The 25,817-nt window shown below is 40.2% G+C and overlaps 1 protein-coding gene across 7 annotated transcripts in view; it reads left to right on the top strand.

Moving 5' to 3' along the window:
* Positions 1–25,817, top strand: part of PATJ (PATJ crumbs cell polarity complex component) — a 145,582-nt gene that overhangs the window by 89,648 nt on the left and 30,117 nt on the right. For all 7 annotated transcript variants that reach the window (XM_084528545.1, XM_084528543.1, XM_084528549.1 and 4 more), the window contains 6 exons: positions 4,909–5,000; positions 13,686–13,758; positions 17,107–17,199; positions 21,570–21,641; positions 22,099–22,216; positions 22,797–22,930. In XM_084528545.1, coding sequence (XP_084384671.1) covers positions 4,909–5,000; positions 13,686–13,758; positions 17,107–17,199; positions 21,570–21,641; positions 22,099–22,216; positions 22,797–22,930 — 582 coding nt within the window. The remainder of the gene's footprint in view (positions 1–4,908; positions 5,001–13,685; positions 13,759–17,106; positions 17,200–21,569; positions 21,642–22,098; positions 22,217–22,796; positions 22,931–25,817) is intronic.

The raw sequence follows: 25,817 nt of genomic DNA on the forward strand, positions 1-25,817 counted from the left end.
CTGGAGTTTGACTGAACTTAGCTGAAGGTTATGGGATGGTGCCAAACCGCCTCTGCTCCTTATTCATGAAATCCTCTGTCACTGAACTAAAGAAATATTATCTCACTTTTAGCTTCTGCAAACAAGCCTAGTCTTTTAGGGGCATGATCCTGACTCATTTTCAAAGTCAGTCCGGCCTATATATTGGGTGAAATGCAGGTCAAAATAATAATAATAATAAAAAAGGCACATGATCTCCCTTTTTTATTTTTTAATAAGTCTTCAGTGATGTATTTTGGATGGATGAGTGGCTGGAGAGAGCAGCCATTGGAAGGAGAAGGTCCTTTCATCTTGCTCTCATACCCTTCATGGAGGAAAAGTATTTGGGGCAGAATTTGGTCCCTGCACAGAAGGATGTATTTTTACCATGGCACAAGCTCTGCTTTTCTGTTCTGTTTCCAAGTAAAGAAGCCATCTGTGGTGTTCCTGCCTGGCAGTCATGCTGTTCTAGTGCAGGTGTCTGCACTGCTTCGTGTCTTATTACTCCGGGCTCCGTCCTGCCGCTGACAGTGCCCAGCATGGCCCGGGGCACGGCCCCGTGCTGCTGGACCCGTGCTGCTCCTGAGCACTGCAAGGCTCTGTCCTTCTGGTACGTTTTGTGCACACTGACTAATCCCCCTATTATTATTATTATTATTATTATTGTTTTTGCTCCGTAAGGGAGCCGACTGGTCTATTAACGGAGTGAGCTGTTCAGAGCCCTGCTGGGCTGAGTTACCCACGCTGGGATCTTCTGCCGGCTGTCCCTCCTTATCTCTCTGGAATACAGAAAGGAGCTGCTCTTCTGTTCTGTTTTTGTGGTTTTTTTTTTGTACGAGGAGGCCACATCACTTCTTGAAGGATTGAAAGAGCCTTCACAGTCCAGCAGCAGCGTGCGAGTTCCCCGACGTCCCTCCCGGGCAGCGAGAGGCAGTTCGTGCTCCTGCCGTTTGTCGTACCCCAGTGCTGGGCCCCTTCGTGCTAAACGTGGCTTTACTGGGATTTTGTTTGAGACTCTTAGGGAAATAGAAGTGATGCTATAATAACATACCAGATAAGTCAGTATTCTGCCCAAGTAAATGAACGGCTCAGCCAAAATCACGTCACGTCTGTCTTAAAATTGGGGGAATTAGTGCTTTGCGCTCGGTTCTTGTTGGGGCATTATTGTTTTTGTCCTCTTCCAAGATTATGACTCTGGATTAGGCAAGTAGCATTATCCCTCCAGCACAACAATGACTAGAAAGAAGGGTTTCCACGTGAAAAAAAATCATCTTAAATGATTAATCCCAGTAGTGATAATTGTTTTTTAATTCCTACTTTCAGCACAATGCTCATTTTTCATGTACTTAGTATAAAGCTTAGCAATTAAGGTTAGACAGCAGGAGGCTGTCCTTACGCCATCGTTCTGTCCATCCAGCTGAGGCAATGTTTGAGCCTGTGCTGGGTGAGAAATCTGGGCAGGAAAGAAGAATTTGCATTCAAATTAATTATTTTATTTTTCTTCTGTTTTCCTGTGTCTTATTACTTTGGGTTTTGGTGCTTTTTGTGGGTTTTCAGTTTATGCAATTTGATCAAAAACTTCTGGAAACATTTCCTGTTGTTTCAGAGAATCTGATTAAATCTCAAAATGTTACAGTTCCTGTGATTAGAAGACAACTTATGCGTTGTTACAAAAAATAGTTGTAGGAAGCTGTGTCACTCCTTTGAGTTACCATCTGACTTAATTTTCATAAAAATCAGATGATGCTAATTTTATGGATTTCCATTATTGCCCCATTGTTTAAAAAATAAAAAGTTTATTTTGGAAATTATCCAAATTTAACATTTTTCTTCTGCAAATTAAAGTTTGAGAAACAAACAATCCTTTTTAATGTTTTTCTCTTAATGGAATCTCAATTCCTAAATTGACTTTGTACTTTCTGGTGTTTTAGTGTGTGTAAAACTGTGAAACAAAACTTTTGCATGTGAAGGCAACAATAAGTTTGGCATTGTGGGATAAAATTTGCAATAAGGCAGTGTTGAGTTGTATCAAGGATCCAACTTAAGTGTGCTGACCTGGCCTCACACCTCACTTTCATCTTTCTCTTTGCTCTCTTGTCTTTCTGAGATGTTTTACCAAGAGGCACTCAAAGAAGAGTTGAGGCTGGCATAGGTCCTTTTGTTTCTTTTGTTTGGTCAAAGCTTCGTTTTGCTTTTCTAATCTTTAACGAGAGAAGTAAAGTCCAGATTTATAGGTTTTGACTCCTGGAGTACTGTGGGGTTAATGTGACATATTCCTTTATTTAATCTGAAAGATTTCGAATGGCATTGCTTAAAAAATCCTAAATGTTCTTTGTTGGTTTATATAAGTAGGCTTTCGTGCTTTGCTCATCACTGTGGTATCTGAAGCCAAAGTAACATTAATTTACTTTGCAAAAGAAAGTAACCTTTTTTAAAAAAAAAAAATAATAATAATAATAATAATACTGGCTGTAATAACTATGTGGGACAGTCCAAAATTGTGGAGATATATTACTTTGATTACCCATTCATTTTGGTATAATTAAATAATTATAACTTACAGACCTAGCTCAGAGTTAATTAAATTTTGGACTATTTGATACATCTACTGAAGAAGATTAATTTAGCCAGAGCAAAGACTATAAATTTTCATCTAAGTCTGCTGTTTAGAAAAATTGATGGTAATTTAACTAAATCCAAACAATTTGTAAGGCATCCACTACTCCCAGTGAACAAGTTATTTTTGAACCTAGCGGAATTAAGTCAACAAACATACTGAAAGTTGTAAGTCCGGCCTGAAGCAGAATGCGAGCAGGTATTCAGTTTTGGCACCAGATGGTAAAGTTGCCCTTGATCAGAGAATCACAGAATCATTAAGGTTGGAAGAGACCTCCAAGATCATCTGCTCCAACCATCCCGCCCCACCAATGTCACCACCAAACCCTGTCCCCAAGCACCACGTCCAACCTCTCCTTGAACACCCCCAGGGACGGTGACGCCACCACCTCCCTGGGCAATCCGTCCCAATGCCTGGCTGCTCTTTCTGAGGAGAAATGTCTCTGAATTTCCAACCTGAACCTCCCCTGACACAACTTGAGGCCATTCCCTCTAGTCCTATCACTAGTTATCTGCGCGAAGAGGCTGACCCCCAGCTCCCCACACCTTCCTTTCAGGCAGTTGTAGAGAGCGCTAAGCTCTCCCCCGAGCCTCCTGTTCTCCAGACTGAACAACCCCAGTTTTTCTCTTGTGCTCGTGTTGCCTATTCAACTGATGACCGTGCCAGTCAGTTTTGACCCACTGAGAACTAGAAGGGAGCATCAGCAACCTGCCACTGCAGCCAAACTGTGTGTGTGACACCAGGCTGTAAGGCTTGGGCCAGTTGTTACTTCTTCAGATGAAAAAAATCTTCTCTGAACACAAACCCTAAATCCAATACAAACATTTTCAGCAAGGCGAAGTCCAGGAGTCACTGGTAGGTTGTTCCTGGGCTCCATTATCTGTATGGGTTTAAACAGAGCTGTTGTATCAACTGTGAGTGCACATATTATGCTGTAAAAGATGAGTGGGGAAAAAACTTGTAGGGTCTAACTGAAGCTGGCTGCTCACTTTGGAAGGTCGTGTGAGCAGTCCTGTCCCAGAGAGCTGCATTAGTAGAACCAAGATGCTCTGAGGGAGGGTTTTGACACGTTAAACGGCAGGCTGTTGTGCAGCCTGGGGGCACCTGATGCTCGCTTAGATGCCAGGACGCTGCACAAGCCGAACTGTGAACCTGAACTAACATCTCAGCTCCAAATGCCATTCCTTTTGATTTCTTTTTATTCAAAGTTTGATTTTGCCTTGGGTTTGGTAGCAAACACCAGAGCAAGCAGAGGTGTTCATGAGTGCAGGTAAATAATTGCTCTTCCACAGATCATTGTTTTCTTGGTGTTTATTCCAGTGGGAATAGTCAACACTGAAGACAAACCTCGTAGTCCTGCTCCCTGCTGTCACGGGAGGATGCTTTCCTTCTCCACCTTTCTGGGTGTCTGGTTCAGAGTTTTAAACTCTTCAAGTCTAAGAGTTTTAAACCTAAGAATCATCAGGGTGTGGCTAATAGACTGCTCAAGGGTTTTGTCAGTCTCCTTGACATGATCTTCTTTTTGCCATGGTACTCAGCACAGCTTTCCCTTTGTTTAAATTGTTGTGGTATGCCTGGCTGCCTTACGTACTGCATGTGATCATCGTGGTTGTAGCTTGTGCAAGCCTGAGCTGAAAACTGAGCGTCCCCTTGGGGTACCTCTGAGGCAGGGGCAGTAAAAGGGGTGCTGAAGCCCAGAATATTGCAGCCACTGAGGTGCAGCAGGGTGTTAAACACCAGACCTGCCTGTGAAATGCTTTATATTTAACCCTGTGGGTTATTATTGTGATAGGTTACTGAGTGTGCTTTTGGTTGGCTTAAGAGTAGGTACTCTATTGATCTCAGAGGTCCTGTTGTACTTGTTAAGGTCCCACTCACTGAGCGTGCACTGGGAGGCATCAGGCATCGTATTTTCCTTTAACTGAGAAAGGACTTCTGGTACCTACAGACAGAAAACTCCTGGAGCATGTACTGCATTAAAGCCGTGCTGTTTCCCTCTGAAAACTACAGGATTGTCTTGTACTCAGAAAACATGTCCAAAGTAGTACCTGGTGTTTCTTGCCGTGATTAATTGTTCGATGCTTCACAGGCAAAGTAATGTGGTATGTCCTGACATTGCCTTCTCTGTCTCATCTCCTTTGCTGTTGGTTTTATTTCCTTCAGAGGAATGGAGGAGTCAGCACAATATGGAAGTCTTGGTGGTGTGAATTAGAACAAAGCATACATAGTTTTGAACTTCATTTACATGAAAATCTCTTTTTTTGTTTTAACAGATAAACAATCAGATATTGTATGGAAGAAGTCATCAGAATGCTTCTGCAATAATTAAGACCGCCCCTTCAAAGGTCAAGTTAGTTTTCATACGGTAAGAACAGTTCTCATCAAAACATTTGTTCATAATTTTGCCTATTCTGTTACATATTTACATCTGTAATTTACACATTTAGCCTGTTCTGAAAATGACGGACTCACTCAGTTCTTTGTGGAGTGATATAATCCTTTTCCTTGACTGTTCATCTCAGGACTGCTCAAGAGTTCTTCTTAATGTTTATACACACACACACACGCATATACATAAAAATTCATTTGCTTATTTTGGGGTTACTGCTGAAGGCTTGAGATGACCCTGACTGATAAGGCCTTTCCCCTTCCAGCTTATTACATGTGGGCATCTTTTCTTTTACTCCACGTATGAAAATTTTTAATGATACCTCAATTCATTCACTGTAGTTCAGGAGACGTTACTGTTATGACCCTTGATACGGCGTTGGGAAGAATCTGCCCCTTTCTCAGATTTTGTATTTCCACTAATAAGTTGGAACTTCATAGGTGCCACTGTTCCTGCTGTGACTTCCATTGGCACTTACAACCATGCCAATTTATTAATGTGGTCTTCTGACCAGCATATACATCATGCCTGATATTGTTTTATATTCTTTGCTCATACTCAGCTTACCTGTGAACAATCTAATAATCTGTGGGTGAATGCATATAAATGTGTACATTTACTCGCATGGCTCTGTCTGGTACAGCACACACAGAAATGATGGAAGAGCAGCATTAGCTCCGTGAAGAATGAGTTGCTATACTTGGCAGCACATAGGATCTGGGGGAGATTAATGGTCTTGCCTGCAGCTCCCGTGTTACTTTTCCCAGCTATTGAAAATTAAATGTCATGTACGACAACTCACTCACCATTACTTAATTGCATGTGGAAAATGTGCCTGGTATGGAGGCTGTGGAGGCAGAAGCAGAATGTATGAAACCAAAACCCAGGGCTCAATTTAATGCTGCTAGGCAGCACTGAGAGCATGGGCTTCTCGCGAGCCTGCCCTGCTGCCCCGAGTACCACAGCTGGCTGCTGAGAACCAGACTCCACGGGGCTGTAACAGTGTGTGCTTGTTAGCTCGCGTCTCCATGGGTATGGAAAGGAATAAAAGCCGTGTGAGTTCTTACCTGTATTTCCCATTTTTCAGGTTATTTGTGTAGCAGTGGATTTCAAGGCAAAAAGTTGTCATGATGATCATAATGAGTAGATACTGAAAATACCATTGGATGATTCTCGGCGCTCCCTTTAGGGCTTAAAATCAAAAAGTCTGCTTTATATACTGATGTTGAGGTTATGAGCTTGTCTTTGCACTTCCAAAGAGAACACATCTCACCCCTGTGCTCTCTGCCATGCATTGGAGAGCGCTGACAACTGACACGTCTGTTCACTTGATCCAAGCAGCCGTTCAAACCGCAAAGAAAACAAATTCTCCCACCAAGAGAATGTTATCAGCAGCTAGGCCACTGTCTGTAGTGCTGGGAAAAAACAAGTGTTGCTTTCTTTCCTTTTTTTTTGTTTTTGAGATCAACTGCTTTTAGTAAGAGGGGTGTTTCAAAGTGTTACCAAAGCCAGATTAGGATGTCTCTTAAGGGAGAAATTAGAGTAATTTTCCTGTGCAAAATATATTCCATGAGCCCATTCTTCCAGTTCCTAAAATTTAGACCTCAAAATCAGTGGATGTGATTGAATGTATGAAACAAAAGGCCGTGCCATGCCCAGAAGTCTTGTCCACAATGCAGTTTAGAAGGAGAAGTTTTCGCTCGCTTTATCAGTTATTTTAAAACCATAATATAAGATGGAGGTACTGAAATGCCACTGCTTCATGCACTGTGGTGCCAGCTCTACTAAATATGAAGAGTTATGGGCATCATGAATCTCCATCCATCTCTTGTGCAATAGCTTTTCCAGCCAAGAACAGAGTGTAGCAGACTGAGAGCTCTCCTGGTATGTTTGCTGCTTGCCTGATCTCACACAGTGCTTCTCCGCTCTCCAACGTGGAAGGAGCAGGGTGCTGTTAACGTCTGCTATGCCCTGAAGAAGCAGAGGAGCCAGTTACAACAGAAATACCTCCCTCCTCCTGAGCACCGTTACTGATGCAACCTCCTTGTGCAGGCAGAAGGCCGAGAGCATGTCCTGGAGCACGTGGGAAGGAGAGGACACAACTCCCCCTAGCAAAATAAGGGACACTGCAGGAGGTAATAGGGAATTGGTCTTCATAAGGATGCTCATGTTCTGATTTCAACAGCAAAAGGCCTGAGTAGGTTACGGTTTTCCAGAAACTCGTTATTTTACAGCCTAAAAAGTTCCTCCGTGCTTGCCTGAGTTGATCTAGGACATAAAAGCAAGACTGGTGGGACTCTTGGACACTATTAAGTGTCCTCTTTGATATCCTGGGGCCTTGTTTTCTCAAATGAAGGATGCTCGGTGATAAGCATGCTGCTGCTTTGCTTTGAAGCAGGAAACTACATCAAGGTTTTCCTCTTCCTGGTGTTTTGGTTCATGTGCAGGGCAGGGGGATGTTTCCATAAAGTCTTTAATCAGTTACAAAAGAAGCCCAGGAATTCCTGGCCACAAGAAAGAGTTTCTGTGAGATGTGTAATATGGGTCATTAAGTAACTTGGTGTTTTGTGAATTTATTTTGGGGGGTGGAACAGAAAATAGGCGTCCTTCTCAGTCTGTTTTACTTTTTAGTAAAATCCTCACTGATTATCTGCACTATAAATATCTGCTCTTTTTTTAATACCCTGGTAGTGTTACAATTTCATTCCCACACTTTCCTGAAATTTTTGCTGATGCGACAGTGCAATATACGCCGTGAGAATCACAGTCCCCTTGTATCTGAAGGTTTCTTGCTCTGCTTCATGAGCATCTTTTCCTCGACTAAATTGACAATGATTATTTAAAAGAGTTGATCTTGGCTGGTTTCCAAAATATAGGTCTTAACACAGCACCATTTCCCAGTGCTCTCATTAATCACATAAGCTTGTAATAGCATCTAAAAGATTTGCAGTTGTAGTGTCACTTTTTTTTTTTTTTTTTTTTTTTTTTTTTTTTGGTTTGGTGCATCTTGTGCTTTGTGGCTTTCTACAGGAACAAATTTGAAACATTTAACCTGCTTACATGGCTAAGCAGACAAACCAATCACCCAAGCACAGCATGGTCTCCATGAGACAAAATGGCTCAGTCCACGTGCTTCCTCTGACCAGTGCCCAGCATCGTTTTACCTGACCTCCTAGGCTTACAGATGCAACTTCCAAGCTACTCTGGCTAATATGGGCTGCCATAATCTGACGAAGAGCTTTGTTTCTTGTAGGAATCTCTATGCCCTAGTTCCCAAAATAGAATGGATTTTGTCCATTGTATTTTTGGTTCATGCATTAAATGTTCATTCTTTTAAGATGCAAAACAAGACACTTGGGTTTTACGTTCATAGGAGGAAATCCAGTTTGTATCAGAATGCTCTTATACAGGGAGAATTGTATGATTCAGCACATTCAATGTTTTGTCCACGCTCAATTAACTGCCTTTAATCTGTTTTGGTGCTCCACTGTTGGTATAATAAGCAGATCAAACATAGTTTGAAGGCTTGAATCCAAGTGAATGCTGCTGATTTCAAACCCTCGTCCTATTGTGCTTAGTTCTTTGATTCATTCGGTATACCTTTTTTTTTCCTTAAAATACAGTTGTTTTATGCTGCAATAAAACATGAAAAACACTGTAAGAATGCAGTACTGTAGGGTTTTGCCTGTTTAAGTAGTATCTGTTGATGGTCCAGAGTCGTTTTCCCACACTGCAGGCATTTGTTCCGTGACCCTCGCTTTCTGATGATGGGATTGCAGCTTCTCAGGGAAGCCCACAAATCTATCAGCTTACCACTCCTTCCCTTTCTAGGGGTAATTGTGAAGACGAATCTCTTGCTGTTTACGGAATCTCCTGTTATTTATGATGACATGCAAGGGAGAGAGATCCCCGCTTGGTCTGAGGATTGGCAACGCGAGGGCAGTGACTGGGTTGGCCCATTCTCGGTGCTGTTTGATGCTCACCATCGCTGCACCTTTGGCACCAAATCTTTGCTCTTTTTTCAGAGCTCTGTAGGTACCATTGTGTACTGCACACCAGTCAGCCTGGGCATTTTCATGCTTTAGAAATAATTTTTGCTTTCTTTTTTTTTTTTTTTTTTTTTTTTTTTTTCTCTAGATAACATATTTGCTCGTATTTTAGTAATATAAATTTGTTTTTTAGTTGCTTTAATTGTTTAGGTTCCTCTGTTTGGGAAAACTCAAATAACCTGTGGGATGCCGTGTGTGCAAGTTGGAACTTCCCTGTGGTTTTTCATAGCAGATGTGAACAAGTGCACAGTTGAGGAAGTTAAGTAGTTCGGTCTCCTTCAAACCTTTCATCACCTAACCTGCCATTAAAATAAGGAGTTATTCATTTAAAATAGCAAGTGTGCATTTGGATCTCACCTAGCTAAGAGTGAATGGAGAGGAAATGGAGAATAAGAGTGCTCTTCTTTCTAGTGGGAGAGATCTTTTCAAGGCGATGCACAATAGAAAGGTCTTGCCTTGACCCACCTGAAGGAAACACTCAGTGTGGCTTTTCAGCATTCAACTCGCCCGCAGCTCATCTTCTCCAAAGGAGTTTCTGGATGAAAACAAAGATGAGAAAATACGAGATCCTGGACTGATATCATTTTTCTTGGAACAAGTCGGATGTGCACAATCCAGGTTTTCAATAACCTGCAGGAGTTCGTGCAGCCGGTGGGAGGCCTGAGGTGATGGGGCAAACAGCATTCACTCACTTGCTCTCCAGATTTCTTCCAACTAAGCTGTCATGCAACTGCGTACAAGTTACTGATTTTTGCCCTGATCCTTGGAATTCTTTGTGCTCCTGAAGAGCATCCCCAACCCCCTACAGAGCTTTTTTGAAGTTTTAGTGTTGACAAACCCTGTAGTTGCCGGTGGTTTGGTAAGAGGTTCATCTCCATTCGTTGAGATATCTAAGAGTCACCTGGACCTCTGTGATAAGTGAGCAGTTGTCAGGAGCCTCCAAGAGAGGAACTGAGTTCTTCCCAGCCTAAATGAGGTCATTCAGTGCTTGGATGAATTGCACTTCTGAGTGTGTCTGGGTTTGGAATAGTCCTGTTTTGTCACTGACTATGAAGGAAGTTTGGATGTGAGATGCTCAGCTTTAGACAGGTGATGAATGTCATTCAGCACACTCACCACGTATTTCCTTAGTATTACATGGCAGAGAGCTGTACCATCACAAATCCGGGAGATGTATGAGTAGTCACAACGGAAAAGAGCAAACGTCCTCGAATGAAGGCAGGGAACCTGGATACAAAAATTGCAGATATGAGACATGGCTGAGCAAATAAAGAAACCTGAGTTTCAGCCTGTAGCTTCTGGTTGTCATCTTTAGAAAGATACCTGTCTGAAACGCTTCACAGACTGCTCCATCCATGTGTGACATTCCTCCGAAGTGCCAGAGACAGCTTCTGATAAGGGCAGCACAGCGTCCAGGGCAACTGCAGAGCCGCACAGCGTCAGCTTCCCTTCAGCTGTATGGAATGAATCATCCCTTCGCTTAAGCCCCAACATCTCCCCCTTCACTGGAGGTGCAGATGTTGGAGCAAAACTTCCCAAGTTCTGCTCGTCAGCCGGTGAGGAGGGACGGGGAGTGTCCAGGGGTCTATTTAGACTAGCAAGGAAGAAAAATGTAGTGAAATATGGTGATTTAATCAAAGAAATCTGAAAGCGTATAAGCTTTGCTAAACTTTAAAGGGTCTTTGCCACTTATACATTGCTTTGATCTTGCTTCCCGTGACCTCTTGCAATGAGGACAACTTGTTTCATCGGTGCTGAGCAACGCTGGTGCAAGCAATCAGCACTTAACCTTCAACCAGATCCAATTTTGGTTTTCACTCAAACTCATCCGTAGAGGTTAGAAGCAATGAAAGTACTTGCGGGAGGAGTGAGGAACTCCTTTCCCGTTCGGTTTCTTTGTAGCTGATGAGATACAAACAGCTCCCTGGTACGCAGGCTCGGCAAGGAGGTGCCTTCCACAAACCCGGTGGCACTGGAGCAAGAGCAGTGGCTTTTTATCCTTCCTGCAGATAACGGAGGGAAGTGATGGAGCCTCCCTGCCCTATGGATTGTGTCGTGCATGTCTTTGACCCTGCGAGTACCAAGCTGTGTCTTAACTGCGAGGGGCTCAGCCAGGTTAACCTCGAGCGCTGGTAACTGAGAGCAGCTTTCTCAGTTTTCTCGGAGGTGGTTCTGTAGCAGCTATTGGCAAATAAATTGGATGTTCATTTGCAGTTACTGTAATTTGAATATGATGTTCAGGCTTCTAAACTGTCTGCTCCAGCATCAAAAGAAAATGATTGCTCCTTTTAGTTGTAAATAAATTCATGTTTTAGTTGAGGACACTTATGGAAGTGGAGAGCAGAAAGAGCAATTTATTATTAGATCTGACACTTTAAAATATGTTCCCTCTTTGATTCTGCTTTGAAGCATTCTCTTTTGAAGCAGCATTAAAGTATTCAAATATGTACGAGCCCTAGCAGGGGGAGATTACAAGTTGAGGCATTTCTTAACCTTGTTTTTATTATTATTATTATTGCTCTTTTTTCAAGAGAATAAGTGTAAGGCGTTTTGTTACTGCTTGGAATAAAATTGCCCATCCATTTAAAAATGCATAAAAATGTTATCCCATTGATGGGAGGAAAAAAACATCTTTTTGTGCTAAATAGAAACTGATTTGTATAATTAATTACCTCCCCCCCCCTTGTAATGCAGTTCATGAAGCTTATGTCTAGCACTTTGGAATGGTTTTTCTTACAAAGGTTTGTACACACCTTATTATTTCCAAGTTTACTCCTAATTGCAAGGTATGCAGCCTGCATTGGAAGCTACACAAGGGTTGTCTTTCACCCTGTTTGTGCTTCATATAAAACACTGTCAGAAAAATTTCTATGGTCAAGCCAAAATTGCTAAGCTTCAGAGACACCTTAAGTTTGCTGATTTGTCCTTATAGGTTAGAACAGCAATGCAATTAAATTGGTATCTCATGAGGATAAGAGGAGAAAAAACAGCCTTGCCTGATGTGCTTTATGGGGCAAAGCAAACTTGAAAATTGTGAAATGATTATAAAATTCATGTTCTTGGTTCGGTGCATTCCTCGGATTTCTTTCTGTCTTGGCCCTCTGTGCATGCTTCTGTGTAACAGGGCACTCTGGTTCTGCTCGTAGCAGGGCTTCTTGCTCTTGCGAAGCTTCGAGCAGGGCCAGGCAGAGAGGCTGGGAGCAAGCACAAAAATGAGTGGCATAGAACCAATTCCTCGGGATTGTATGGCTGTTTGGTTGAAGATAAGTAAATGAATTCACCAACATTTGCCTGTAGGATTTGTCACGTCAAATGCCTGTGATTGAATTTCCCACACGCTGCTCAGCTGAGAGCTGTTGATTTATGGTGTTGTCTTTCCGCAATCAGGATGTACTGGCTTCAGGTATTTAACTCTTAAGAGATAAAATGAGACTTTTTTAAAAGGCATTTCTGTGAAGTGCTTTTAAGCATGTACTGGTCGAATATTTTATTCTAGAGGTTAGAGGGAAAAGTTGTGCTTGTGTTACAGTAACCTGGAAGGTAGGACCAGAAATCAAACCCTGGAGATGCGCTGCCTGGAAAGTCAGAACTCGAGGTGAAAGGCATTGTATTAGCAGAGAGGCAGGATTACTGATTCCTTCTCTGTCCTGTTTTGGCAAGCAGCCTGTGTGGTGTTACTGAATCTTTGGCAAAATAGGGTTTGCATCATGCTCCTGACTTCTGTGTTCAGTGAGAGGTGTTCAACCCGAAGATAAAAAGGCATGCTAGAAAAGCTTCTGAAGCAAATTTTGGAGTCTTTTTTTTTTATATGCCTCATACTAGCCTTTAAAAATATATATCACTGAAGTCATATTTTACTTGATTCAATTTTACAGAGGCCAAAAAAATGCAGAGCTAATTTCAAGAGCCAAATAATTTAAAAGGCATTTGAGGAAAAACATCAGCAAGACAGAATGCTCTATAATAAGAAAGGCTTTTGGAAGTTAGAGTAATCAAATGTGGACTTAAGAATGAGTTTTAAAGAGGACAGAATAAAAGATGCCATACATGATAAGCAACTTTGGAAAAATAATGCACATGTGCATAGAGGGAATCAGTGTTCATCTTTTTTTTTTCTCTCCTACTTTTTCTAAAAATTCATTCAAGTTTTTACATTGAATTTTTTACAAAAGACCACTGCAAATATGGACAAAAAAAAAAAAAAAAAAAAAGCAATCTATTTCATCAAAAGCAGGTTTCATAGTTCAGCAATGTGAATGTTAGACAAGTCTAAATAAGCAGTTAACAAGTATTGACATTATTAGAAGAAGCTAACAAAGTATTAACACATCTGTTGATGTGTAGGGGCCATAAACTCCAACTGCAACCTCTGATAATCCACATTAAATTAGATTTCCAAAGGAGGTAATGTCAAGATCTCCCAGATGAAACTACCGCAGTCCCAGGAAGGGATGTAATCTGCTAGCAGAAAACACAAGCGAAGATGAAGTGCTTTCCTGAGCTCTGACTCCTGATAAGAAGCAATTCTTTTGCCAGTAATAATGTTTTCCTAACGGACAGAAGTTTGGTCATTGTGGTTAACTGTGTAATACATCATTTGTTTGTTTTGCAGAAATGAAGATGCCGTCAATCAGATGGCTGTTACTCCTTTCCCATTGCCTTCCAGCTCCCACTCTTCTATTGAGGTAAGGCTTGTGGGTTGTTGTTCCTTTGGTTTTGCTTTTAATTTGGGGTTGCTAAATTAGGCTGATTGTCATTAGCAGATCATTATAAATTCAAGCATCTTCTGTAATTAAACCCTGAATCATGAAATGCATTGGGTAGGAGTTTGACCTAATAGTTGTCACTTTCACTGTCACTTTTCTTTGTTCTCATCATCACTGGAAGGGCTGGCATGGCACTAATGACAGAGATTAAACAGGTTATTGCTGTACAGGAGGAGAAACAGTTTCTGCATGCAAACTTTGCTGTCTCCTATCCTGCTCCTTTTCCTTCAGGTTAGAGTAGTCGTGGTCTTTTGCCTGGAATGTGGATATCCTCCTAGCGAAAATAAACATTTTTCAGAGAAAAGCTCACACCCTCTAAAGTTCATTTCCCCCAGAATATTGTTTGCATGTCTAAACATGGAGTAGGGGTGCCAGCAACTAGCAGTGGTAAGGAGGTCTCTGTATACGTGGCTTCATGACAGCAGCATCTTGGGGCAATCCCAACTTCACTGAGAGCCTTGGCCACAATCTGTCCTGTGCCCTGGCAGTGGTATCGCGTGTTCCTGCTCATTTTTTGCTGTAGGAGCAGATGTGAGCTGGTTGGGCAGGGAACACTCGTATACGGTGTTGTAGCATGCAAAACCTTCCTTAGTCCAGTAACGTTACCAACGTTCTTCTTTACTCTGCTTGCTGCCTCAGCCCCAGTGTAGGCTGATTGCTCTCCTGTGCACCATGAATCCCTGCAGTGTCACCACGCTGGTAGCATTTTGACGTCTCAATACAGCATAACTACATTTTCTAGATAAAGCACATGGTTAGCCTTGCTGTTGCTTTTTAATTCTATTTCTATTTGAGCTAGTAAAGCAAAAAACATTTTATGATTCAGTTGGGGTTTGGTCTTGCTTTGAACTGATGAATTCAGGTGCATTAAACTCGTGATATTTCAGTAGGCATCACTGTGATCCTGCAGCACTGGGCCACTCTGGGTAGTGCTGGATGCATTTCCTGGCTGCACGCTCACTATTGTTGTCTGGATTATATTGCCACTGCTGGCTGCTTCCCTCCATGCCTAGCTCTGGTCAAGAGTTGCACTGTGCTGGGTGAGAGCTGCTTGGTTTTTGTTTGACCTGAGTCACCTGGGGGCAGTGCTTTCGCTTTTCTTTTTCTCCCCCATCAAAGCAGCACGCTCCAAGTGAAGCTCAGGGATTGCAAATTACTCTACATATATTTGTGTCTTTGGGTCGTACTAAGCTTTGTTTAGTCACATTTTGGTCTGGGGTCAAGTGACCATAGACTAGACTCCACCAGCATGTGGAAACCAAAAAGCTCGGTCTCAAGTGTGATGATTGCCTTTCAAGGTAGATGCTCATGGGTTTAGTTTTGTTTTATTGGCAAGCCCTTCTTATTTACATTGTGGCTGGTTTTAGAATTAAATGCCGGGTTTCACTTCTAGTCTAGTACCTTTTTATTCCGTAACATAAATGTGACCAAAAGATGTTGTATAGAACTTGACGTTGCTTTCCTTTGTCAGCTATTTGTATGCTTAAAAAAAGGACTGTGCTTTATATTTTGAAATACCAAATAAATATTTAACATTGTGGTGTGTCTATTCTGAACATGAATCTTGTCAGATCGTATTAAATAGCCTAGCTAAAGTAACAGAATATCAGGGAGCCATAGTTACCATATGCTATTGTGTTAATCTTCATCTTATCTTTCTCTCTTCATCAAGGCATTTTAATTTTAATACAGAACATGATAAGCAGCAAATATGCCTTAAAACAAGCTCTTGCTTCATTGCATGGAGTTGCAAGACAGGATAAGGCTATGCTGTGGTGTAATGGTGTGGGCATACCACCAAAAGCAAAGTAATGATTCATTGTGCTGAAAGATTGGTTTGCAAAACGTTTCATTGATCAGAAAGCCACCCCACCATCATCTGTTTAGTTGGGGGAGCGACACGTTCTGCTGCAGTCCTGAACAGAGTAAGCCTTGTAAGGACGGAGGGTGGTTTACTCCTTGTGCAGTGGTCGAGACATTTGCATGATTATAATTGTGCACTGTGAAGTAAAATGTCTCATGACAATTCAGAAATAATTTTTCTTCTGAAGATCTTAAAAATGGGTTTGTTGTATATAGTTTATCTTGCACTGGAAGAGAGAGCAGCTCCAAAGTTGGATTAAAGGCTCAAATGTACCGAAACTACTGAAAGTAAATCAGAACTAATGGATCAAAAATATCAGATTCAGGACCCGGTCAGTTTTAAAAAGGGAAGGAAAATTACCACCTTACATTTTGCATGTAGCCAAATTAGTGAGAATTTAAACTTTAAATTCTATCTTAATCTTTTCATGAAGATGCCATTTCCTCTCTATCTAAGCTTTATCATTGGTATGGGAAAGATATTTTTTCTTGCCAATACATGCTTCTTAAATACATGCTTCTTATTATATAGAGAAAATAGCAGGAAGTCCTGATCAGAAAAGCTTTTTTACCTAGTATGGTGCTATTTTATGTTCTAAAGGCCGTTTTTGTTTGGAACTCTCTTCAGAAAGGGAGAAACTTGTTATACCTTGGGTGCAGCGTAGGTGTGCAGCACAGGTTCAAAACCAGAGCTCATGTAGGAGGTGGTTCTGGAGCACATCTTGGTGAAAATACTGATGTCATTTGGCCCACTAACATCATTAATTTGTTCTCCAGTAGTTGTACTTGAATGCTATTTGCAGCATTGTCAAGTAACACGCAGACATAATTGAGTCCTGAGGTCTCATTTGCAGTTGAGGTTGGAGGCAGTGCTCCAGTGCTGGCTTCAGCCTGCGGAGCTTGGTGGCCACACGCTCTGTCCAGAGGAGCTTTGGCTTGGTGATTCCTCCAGGGTTGATCCATCAGTCCCTCTGCTACCAACCCTCTTGGACTGCACGAAGGAAAACTTGGATTCCTTCTTAATGCATTGAGCATGTGTGAAACTCATCCCCTCTGCGGAAGTCTGGTGGGGGTCCCTTAATCCAAGCTCAACAGTTTGCACACTCGATGTGGTTTGGTCTGGCTTTGAAAATTGACCCAGATCTGCTCCAAAGTGCTAGCTCATGGTATTGGACCACCTCCTGGTACTTGGGGCTGGCTGGAGACTGAGGTCTGTCTTTCAAAACTTGTATCGCTTATTTGTCTCCTGACAGTAGGATGCTTTAATTGTGGATCTTTTTACTTTTTCATGCTGCTACTTGTTTAGAAAAACAAAAGAAAAGGTAAAACTGTCTATTTTTTTTCTTTAGCTGTTATGGGGGATCATAGCTCTGTATAAAAACTGTTATCAATCCTTTCTACCAGGATCATGGTGGCACCGAAACTGCAAGCAGTGAAGAAGACCCAAGCTTGGATGTTGTCATGAAAAGCCTGACTGATGAGGAATCCAATAAAACTGTAAGTGACTTACAGCAACACTTAGTAACAGTCACAGCTTAGAAAATGCCAGCTCATTGGCTTGGTTTGCATTTTAGCTGTGCTTGGGTTGGAGTATTTACAGCATACTTTTGTTGAATAATATCCAGAACATGTAAGAGCAGAATCCAACTTCTTGCTTTACATCTATTTGTTCTCTTCACATGTTTTCATGAATTAAGACCTCAGTATAATTAGTAAAAATACTGAGGTTAAGTGTTTTTATGTACCATTTTGTCTTTCTCTTGATCGCTTTCTCAGTTAGAGGATTCAGTTTCTACTCTTGCTATCCATGTGTGACAAACTTCAGAAAAAAAGCATGGTCTGTAAATCATTTTCTTCTTTATATTCATAGCTTCATAAATTCTAAGGCCAAAATGACTATTATCATAATCTAGTCTTGCCTCCTGAATAACATAGCTATAGAGTTACTTTCAGTAATTTCTACATCAAGCCCATAACTTCTGATTTAATGTGTTACTGTCAGTATGCACTGTAATAAATACTGAACTTCTCGTTGATACAAATAGGGTTTTTTGTTTTTTAGTATGTCAGGATCGTGCATTATCAGAAATCAAAGTCCTTCAGGGTTCAGCTTTAATCTCTTTTTTTGGATTCAGTATTAAAAGTTTGAAATGGAAAACTACTAAACGTGCTGGAGAGTGACTAACCTAGAGGTACATAAAATTTGCTGAGGCAATCTTTTTGCCCAACAGTCCACTCTTTTTTCAAGGAGTGCGTTCACTGAGATTTGCTGTGTGCGCAGTTTGTGTGCAGGCCTCCACAAGGGAAATCTGATACTTGTTTTCCTAATTTTTTTCTCCCTGCTCCATCATGTTTTTTTTCAAATATAAGTTGAATATATATAATGTCCTGTAACTAGTAAATATTTAATTAACGAGTCCATGAACTCTAAGTGTTAGGAAGTAGTACGTGGTATTCAAGCATCAGAATTAACCAAGCATGTAAAATGGATTTGTGTTCCAAATGGGTTACTAAGAAGTTTTAATTATTTGTGTTCATATTTGTTTGCCTTGTTCAGAGTTCTCCCTTGATGGGCTAGAACATAAATGAATCAAGGATTTTCTTGTATTCATTTACGGGTATAATTCACCTTTTCTTCTTGCTGGTCTTGCTCAACTTGGCAAAAAAAGAAAAACAATGGGTTACAAAGTAATGTGAAAAACTTCACAAAAGTGGATAAAAAGATACAAAATATGTTGTAAAGAATGAACTTGATATAGGATATGTGCTGTGCTGCTTTTTGGAAGCTAATAGAGGGAGTATGAATTTAATGCAAAAAATAAAAATGGGAAAAAGAAATGCAGCAATCCAAGATAGGCACGGAGGGAAGACACCAATGGGACAACAGAGGACAGAGTATATTGGCAGCATCTTTTCAAATGTGGAGAATCAAGAAAGAAGTGAACTGTTGAGCCAAAGGGTAGCAGTTTCAGTATTTTTGACTGAAAGATAAAAATAAAATGAAAAGATAAAGCATTGGTGGTAAGAGTGGTTCTATATAAGACAGCAGAAAAGTAAGAGAAGACAAAGGGATATGTTTGTTGAGAGCATCAGCATAGTACTTTATTTAGTTTTTTGTTTTGACTGTCTGTACCAGCTTATCTTTCCACTTAATTTTTTCACGTAACAGCAACCAGCTTCTGCAATTTGCCATTTATCTTTGGAATTCAAGCCATGGTGTCCAGCAGGCCCATAGCATTATCCCTGCTGAGGTGTAGAGGGGAGGCAACCTGTCCCAGCTCAGTAGTGATACCAGGATATTACTCAGTGGCTATTTGCATAGAGGGAACTTCCTGATTTTTTTCCCATCAGATAAATTGCTGCTGAGAAGTTTAGTAGGAGGTGGAGTTAGAAAAGTATTTGAATGCCTCCAGATCCAACTACTTAGTTCCTCGTGGCTTCAGTTGGGCCAGCCCGCAAAATGGAGGCACAAATAAATGAAAAATGCTAGAGGCTAGCTTCAGAACCTCAGATATTGCTTTCAATCAAGATTTTAAAGTTTCGTGGCAAGTATTTCTAAGGAGTGTATCTTATTTTTGTAAATGCTGATGGAATTTGGTTGTAATCAGTCCCTTCAGTGGATATGGGTCATAGTGGCATTAAGGCTTCAACACTGCAGTGCAAGATATGACAGCTCATTATTTTTAGGAAAAAAGATTTCTGTCTAAAGATTTTTCAATCTTTTAGTGACCGAGGCAAAAGAAAATAATGCCTCGTTTTCCACAGTGTGTTGCTACCAGAGCCTAACACTTACTTCACCATTGTTACTGAATTTCTCAGGCATATGTCAGGAGAAATCAGGAATGTAAAAGTCAACGTGTAAGATCAAGTTCACTGAGTAAATAAAAAGTATGTGCTTATCAGCAGATCTTCTGCAAGTGCATACAGCTCAAAGCACAGACAGGACGGCTCACCAAATGACAGCAGGAATAAAAAAAAAATGAAGTCATTTTGTGTTGCTGATAAATTTGTCAGTCTCTCCCAAGATACTTTTTATTGTCACTTCATCACTTTAAAAAGTAGAAAGTTGTATAATGGACGTCATTGTAGACTCGGATGATAAGAGGGGGAAAGAAAACAACTTTATTTCTGGACTGGAGCCAACGGAAGTGTTAGGCAAAGTCTTGCACACTTGTTAGCTGCCACGTCGAGAGGTCCTGGTGGCAGGTTACGGTTTTCTGAGGATGGTTGCTGTCCTGGCCTCTACAAGGTGTTGTTGGAAAAGAATTGATAGATGAGGGCTTTGGGAGAGACTCAGAACTTTTAACTTTACAGAGGTGAAAATGGCTTGAAGAGTCGTTGGATGTGTTCTGAAACACCTCACATCATTAATGTCCTATCAGTTTGCTGTCCTGTAGGTGGATACTTAATATTATTATTATTTTATTGTTATTAATAATAAATGCTTAAACTGATGTTAGGTGAGAACAGACTCATTTGAATTATTGACAAAGAGGAGGAGCTTCACAAAAATGCTTCTGGATGTACCTGGGGGAGTTGAATTAAATTAGACTGTTGGGTCTCAGGCATATGACAAATGCTGAGTGCACAATTCAGTGTTTGAACGCCTGCAAATCTTCTCATTTTTTCCAGACACCTCCATCATAGAGAGGACTAAAGGGCTTTAAAGGTGATGTACAATGCTTACGTGATGTGCAGGTTGAAGTTTTAGGCACATATCAGAATGAAAAAGGGAAGTATGAAATTTTTTATTGCTCATCAAAACACTCTCTCTAAGGTGACAAAGCAATCTTCCCACTTCTCCCCAGACACTACTGATAATACAATGAGATCACTTTATCTTATTTTCTTGTTATCCATTTGGATAATAGTTACAGTTGTATGATTAGAGCAAGAAAAAAAAATGCAGAAAAAAAAGCCTGGGGGGCTTGGCATATTTTAATGTAATAAAACTTCGGGAAACAAGGCCAGTATTTTCAAGCTTGGTTACCTAAAATTTGATTTATGTTTTCTTTTGTATGAGTTGTCATCTTAATTAGAAATTCTTCTGAGGTGCAGAATATCTCTGTCTTTTGAAGTTGGTACTCAGCTTTTCTGAAAATTAGGCTGTGATCAAAGTGACCTAAGTTTGGTGTCGAGGTTTTTAAAAAAAAAAAGGGGGGGGGGGAAGGCACTAACTATCTGGAGGCAGTTCTAGGACAAAAATATTCTTTAGTGTATTGGAAAGGTATAGAAAGAAATTAGGATACAAGTGAAGGTCGTGATTGAAGTGCCATTGTTTGAGATGCTTATAATGAGGCTGGGTGATGCATTTTAAGCAGTTAGTTGAAGTGCAGGCGGTGTGCTCAGTGCTGCTGAGGACTACCACAAAAAGAAGGAAGGAGGTGAGAGTAGATGACTTTGAACTTCTTCCAGCTGTAGGCACTGTATGGTCTATACCCGTGTGCCAAAAGATAGACACGTGAGTACCTGTCCATTTCAACATAGCACGGGAATTGCTGTCCTGGCCACCCTGGAGAGTGGCCTTCCATCTTCTTTATCACTTCATATTTTTAGGAACTATATAAACAATATGTGATACTCTTCTCCCAGAAAATCCCTTCCTTAAATTGATGCATTCAGTAATTCCTGATTATTTCTGTATTCATACTATTTTTTAGTAATTCTAAGTTCTGTTCTAAGTAACTCTAAGTTTTTCTCTAAGTAATTCTAAGTTTTGGAATTCAACTCTGTGCGCTAGAAGTGCACTTGTATGATGAAATGTCACTGTGTTTAACCAGACCAGTAATTTCTGATTTTGGAAGATACTTCATTAAAGTTAGTATAACATTTTCAATACATCTCGCTTTCTTTTTTTGACCTTTTAGGAAGTGAAATGTAAAACTGACAAACCAGTGTTGGTGGATCAGTCGGAAGCAGAGGAGCAGCTCCCAGAAAATGTTTGTGTATTCTTCTTTACCATTAAGGGGGGCTGGATTTAGTTGAAGGTTGCGTGATTTATGGGAGAGACGGGCTAACTGGAGAAATACTAAAATAATTTTCTTGGGGGTAAACTTCAAAAATTACTTTATTCTCTTTAAGTATATCAAAATAGTCCTACAGGCTAATGTCAAGGATGTTCTTTGCTCTTTAAAAGAAAAAAAAATTGTTTGGCATGAGAGGCACCACTGAAAAAAGTCCTACTTCCTACACATGATTGCTGGAAGCACAGTTATCCAGACTTTCTGATTTGCTATTTATCTTCAAAGTGAATGTTTTCAGTTCATCACCCATGCTTCTTACGTTTCCTTTCTGTTGACTTAGTAGATTTAGTAGGGTGCACTAATTGACAACTAATGCATAATATGCATTTCTGTGTTTGATAACTGATCTGTTTTGCTTCTGCTTCAATTTTAGGTTCTCAACCAGATCAAGCAATCTAAATCTTCAACAAAAACATCCGTCAACTTGCAGGAGATACCCCTGGTGTCAGCACCTACTTATCTTCCTCCAGACACAGAAGTCACCAGCCGCAGTATGAACCAGTTTCTATTTTTTCAATATTATTGTGTGGATTAAGTACCCTAATTCAGGATGTTTTATTTTTTTTCTGGATAACTTTTTCTGATATGTTTTACTATGAGCATCCAATGTACTGCTTCGATTTACTTTATAAGATGTTTGTACTTTTCTCTCATTTTTATAATTTTTGAGAGCCTGAAGATGTGTTTGCATGCTTCTCATGACTTTTGTGTACAGAGAGCTTTTGCTCCTCTTTTTAATTAAAAATAAAGACAGCAATAAAGGCAATCTGGGACATGACCTTATGTACCCTGAATGGAATACACATTGCCTTCATGATCTGAATTGTATAGGTTGTATCTGAATTGAGTCCTACCAGACATTCACTCTGTTTACTCCTAGAGCTTTGGAGATGGTCTAATTTAGAGACTTCAGAAGTGACTCAGAGTAATTGTCAAGTTTGGTTTAGATTTGTAAAGATGAAGAGCAAAATAAGAAAGCTTAATTAGTTGCTGTCATATGATTCCTTTTTTATTATTATTATTTTCTCGCGTGACAATGTGACTTATTTCTTTACTTTTTCACATTCCTAGGTGTCTTTCCACCTCTATTGCCTGTGGATCCAGCAACATGTCCTATTGTTCCTGGGCAAGAGATGACTATAGAGATATCCAAGGGTCGGTCAGGGCTTGGACTCAGCATTGTCGGAGGGAAAGACACTCCCCTGGTGAGCTTCTTTTAAACTAATATATTAATGTATCTGATAAAGAATAAGAGGTAAAGAAACAAATTATGCCATTAGTCTGTTACTACCCTACTGTGTTGGTCAGTATGGGGAAGAGAAACCAGAAACCGCAATCTTCAATAACACTTTGATAATTTTGCCTTGTATCACATCAGTCATTTTCTATCGCATTTAAATTGAAAGGTCTGTGTTTCAGAAGTGCTTTCTGCTATGGTCAGAGTTTACAAATATATGTTATGTTTTTAACCAGTGTGAATTAAGAGTTTCATGTAGGTAAGTTACCAGAATGATTAGACTACAAGAGTGTGTCACAGGGGTAGAACTACTTCAGCAAGGTTACACCTACATCTTCAGAATATGTTTAGTAGATATTTAAATAAACTGTGATACATCTCCCAGCCAGTTGAACAGAGGTAAATCAAAGGCAATCTTTTATTGTTTTATGCGTCTTTTAGTTTAATCTGCCCTTGACTATGTTGTTTAAACAAAAATTATTTTCAGCTACCTTAAAATTTATCAGTTCAAGTGTAAACTCAGCAAGTTAATTATGCTAACGCCATTTCTACCTCTGCTGTTGCTGTTTCCACTCCTCTCTACATTTAAGAGATGCTGTACTACAGTATAAGAGAATGTCAGCTTTTTTTTAAATGTCAAATTCAGTTCTTTCATTAAACTAGTCTGTTGCAGAGGTTACTTTATTGCATTCTCCTGAATCCATTGCAGCAGAGATGTAAGGCAACAGAGCCTGCTCTGTTACGTGCAATTGTTCCATTCCCAAAAATATCATGGTTGTTCATCGTTAAACAATAAAGTGCTTTGAGTGTCAGCAGCCAGAGATTTTAAACAGTTGCAATGTAGCAATCTTTTTCCAGACCAAGAAAAAAAGGTGGAAGTAATAAGGTGGTTTTATTTTGCAAAGCATAGGCTGTATCTTTTTACAGCATTAAAGCTGAAATTGGAAAAGGTTCAGCTTTCTATCCCACTTATCCAAGTCTCTGGATGTGTGGAGTTTGGATGAATTGCTCTGTTTCACATGGAGATAGATCTGAGTTATGCCAAAGGTTAAATCAGCCTGTATGGTTTTCACTCTGTCCAGCCATGCACTGGTTTGTATCTAGTCCTTTTTTCCTCTAGCTTCTCAGTGTTGAGTAAATTCAAATAAGAATTTCAGTATTAGTCATCTCTCTGCTTTTTCATTTAACTGGAATTTGGAAATAAGACATGGCAGTCTGTCAGACACAATCTGGTACATGTCTTTCATGAGATTTTCATATAAATAAATGAAAATTATAAATATCTACTTTACAGAGCAGATGAGAAAAATGCAGAGGATTTTGTTCTTTAAGTTGAGTAAATGGTTTTGGTTAAGTATTGTGATTTCATTACTTTATTCATTAAAGTGTCTTTGTAGGAGTTTATGATCTATGCAGTTGATTGCAGTAACCGTGAAATTCATGGAGGGAGGGAGGTCTGATTTCCAACATTTCTAATCCTTGCATTTTGGACCTACCAAAATGAGTCCCTGTTTCTTGTCATATTTCTTCATCTGCTCATTCAAAGGCAATCGATGTTATTTCATAGGAAACAAGTTACATTTGTGAGACCACAGTCTAATCTAATAATTTACCATGTGCAGAGACCCTCTCTGGGATTCTCCAGAGCTTGCTTGCTTATCCAACCAAAACCGTGCATGCACACTGTTCTCCTTACAGCAGGTAGCCAGGGAAGTGTCTTCAGCTGGTGGGATCAACATCACTCTGTCTTGTAGTAGTGACCTCCCTCAAATTATTCCCAAATTATTTTGATGCTTTTTTTCACCATGTATGCAAAAAGAAAAGAAAAAAAAAATAAAAAAGGGAAGAAAGAAAGAAAGAAAGAAAGAAAGAAAGAAAGAAAGAACGAACGAACTTTAGTAAAGATCTGAAATAGTTTACATAACAGAATGGAGAGAAGTAAAAGAAGATGCTACTCAACACCTGTCTTTTGGGATTTCTTGGAGTAGAGGACAAAAGAAATTACATACATACCTGGAACTGAGTGATGTATTCTTTCTTACTCTTCTTCATTTGTTCTTAACTCTGATATAGATGGGCATCTGTTATATTTCAGAAAAGGCAAAATAAATTGACTTACAGCTTCACTGCCTATGCATGTATTATGCCCAGGTGTCATAGAAGTTTATCACTTCCAAAGGGCTGGTCGTGGCAGAAACTGAGTATCCATGAGCCACTGTTTTCTCCAGTGTGGTGAAGTTATATTAATTAAGCTGTAATAGTTATTAGTTAAGTTAAGCTGTGATTGGTTTCAGCAGTTTTGTGTTTGTCTGTTTTTCTGAGATTTTTTTTTTCTTTTTCCTTTTCTGTTTTTGAAATGGAAGTTGTCAGATTCAAGTCAGAGGAATGGGAATAGAGCCACTCGTAGCTTATTTCTGCAGGCATAAGATAGGGATTTACTGCCTTCCGTGCTCATATAGTTGAGGCAGCACACACAGACCACAGAGGTGAGATGCTGTGATGAGACCATGGAAATGTGCTCCACCAGAGACAGAAAGTCAGAGCAGGAGTAAGTCCGTGGGCTTGGTGCCTGTGTGTGCCACATGGCTGCAGAAACTTGTTCTGCCTGGTTGTCCTGTGAGAAAACAAGACACTCACACCTGTGTCTTTCTCCTTTCCTATTGTGCTATTTATTTCATACCTTCAGAGGTGTGCAAGTGACTGCTAAAAGCCAAGGCTTTGAACCCCAGTCCCCAGTAGCCCAGAAGTCATTTATCAGCCCTGGGGACGGAGGGAGGCTGTGGTAATAAAATGCACTTCATCTAAAAATGCTGAACTGGCTGCTGGTAGTCAACACTGACACACAGCAGCAGTTC

This window comes from Aythya ferina (genome assembly GCF_964211825.1).
Source record: "Aythya ferina genome assembly, chromosome: 8".
NCBI lineage: Eukaryota > Metazoa > Chordata > Aves > Anseriformes > Anatidae > Aythya > Aythya ferina.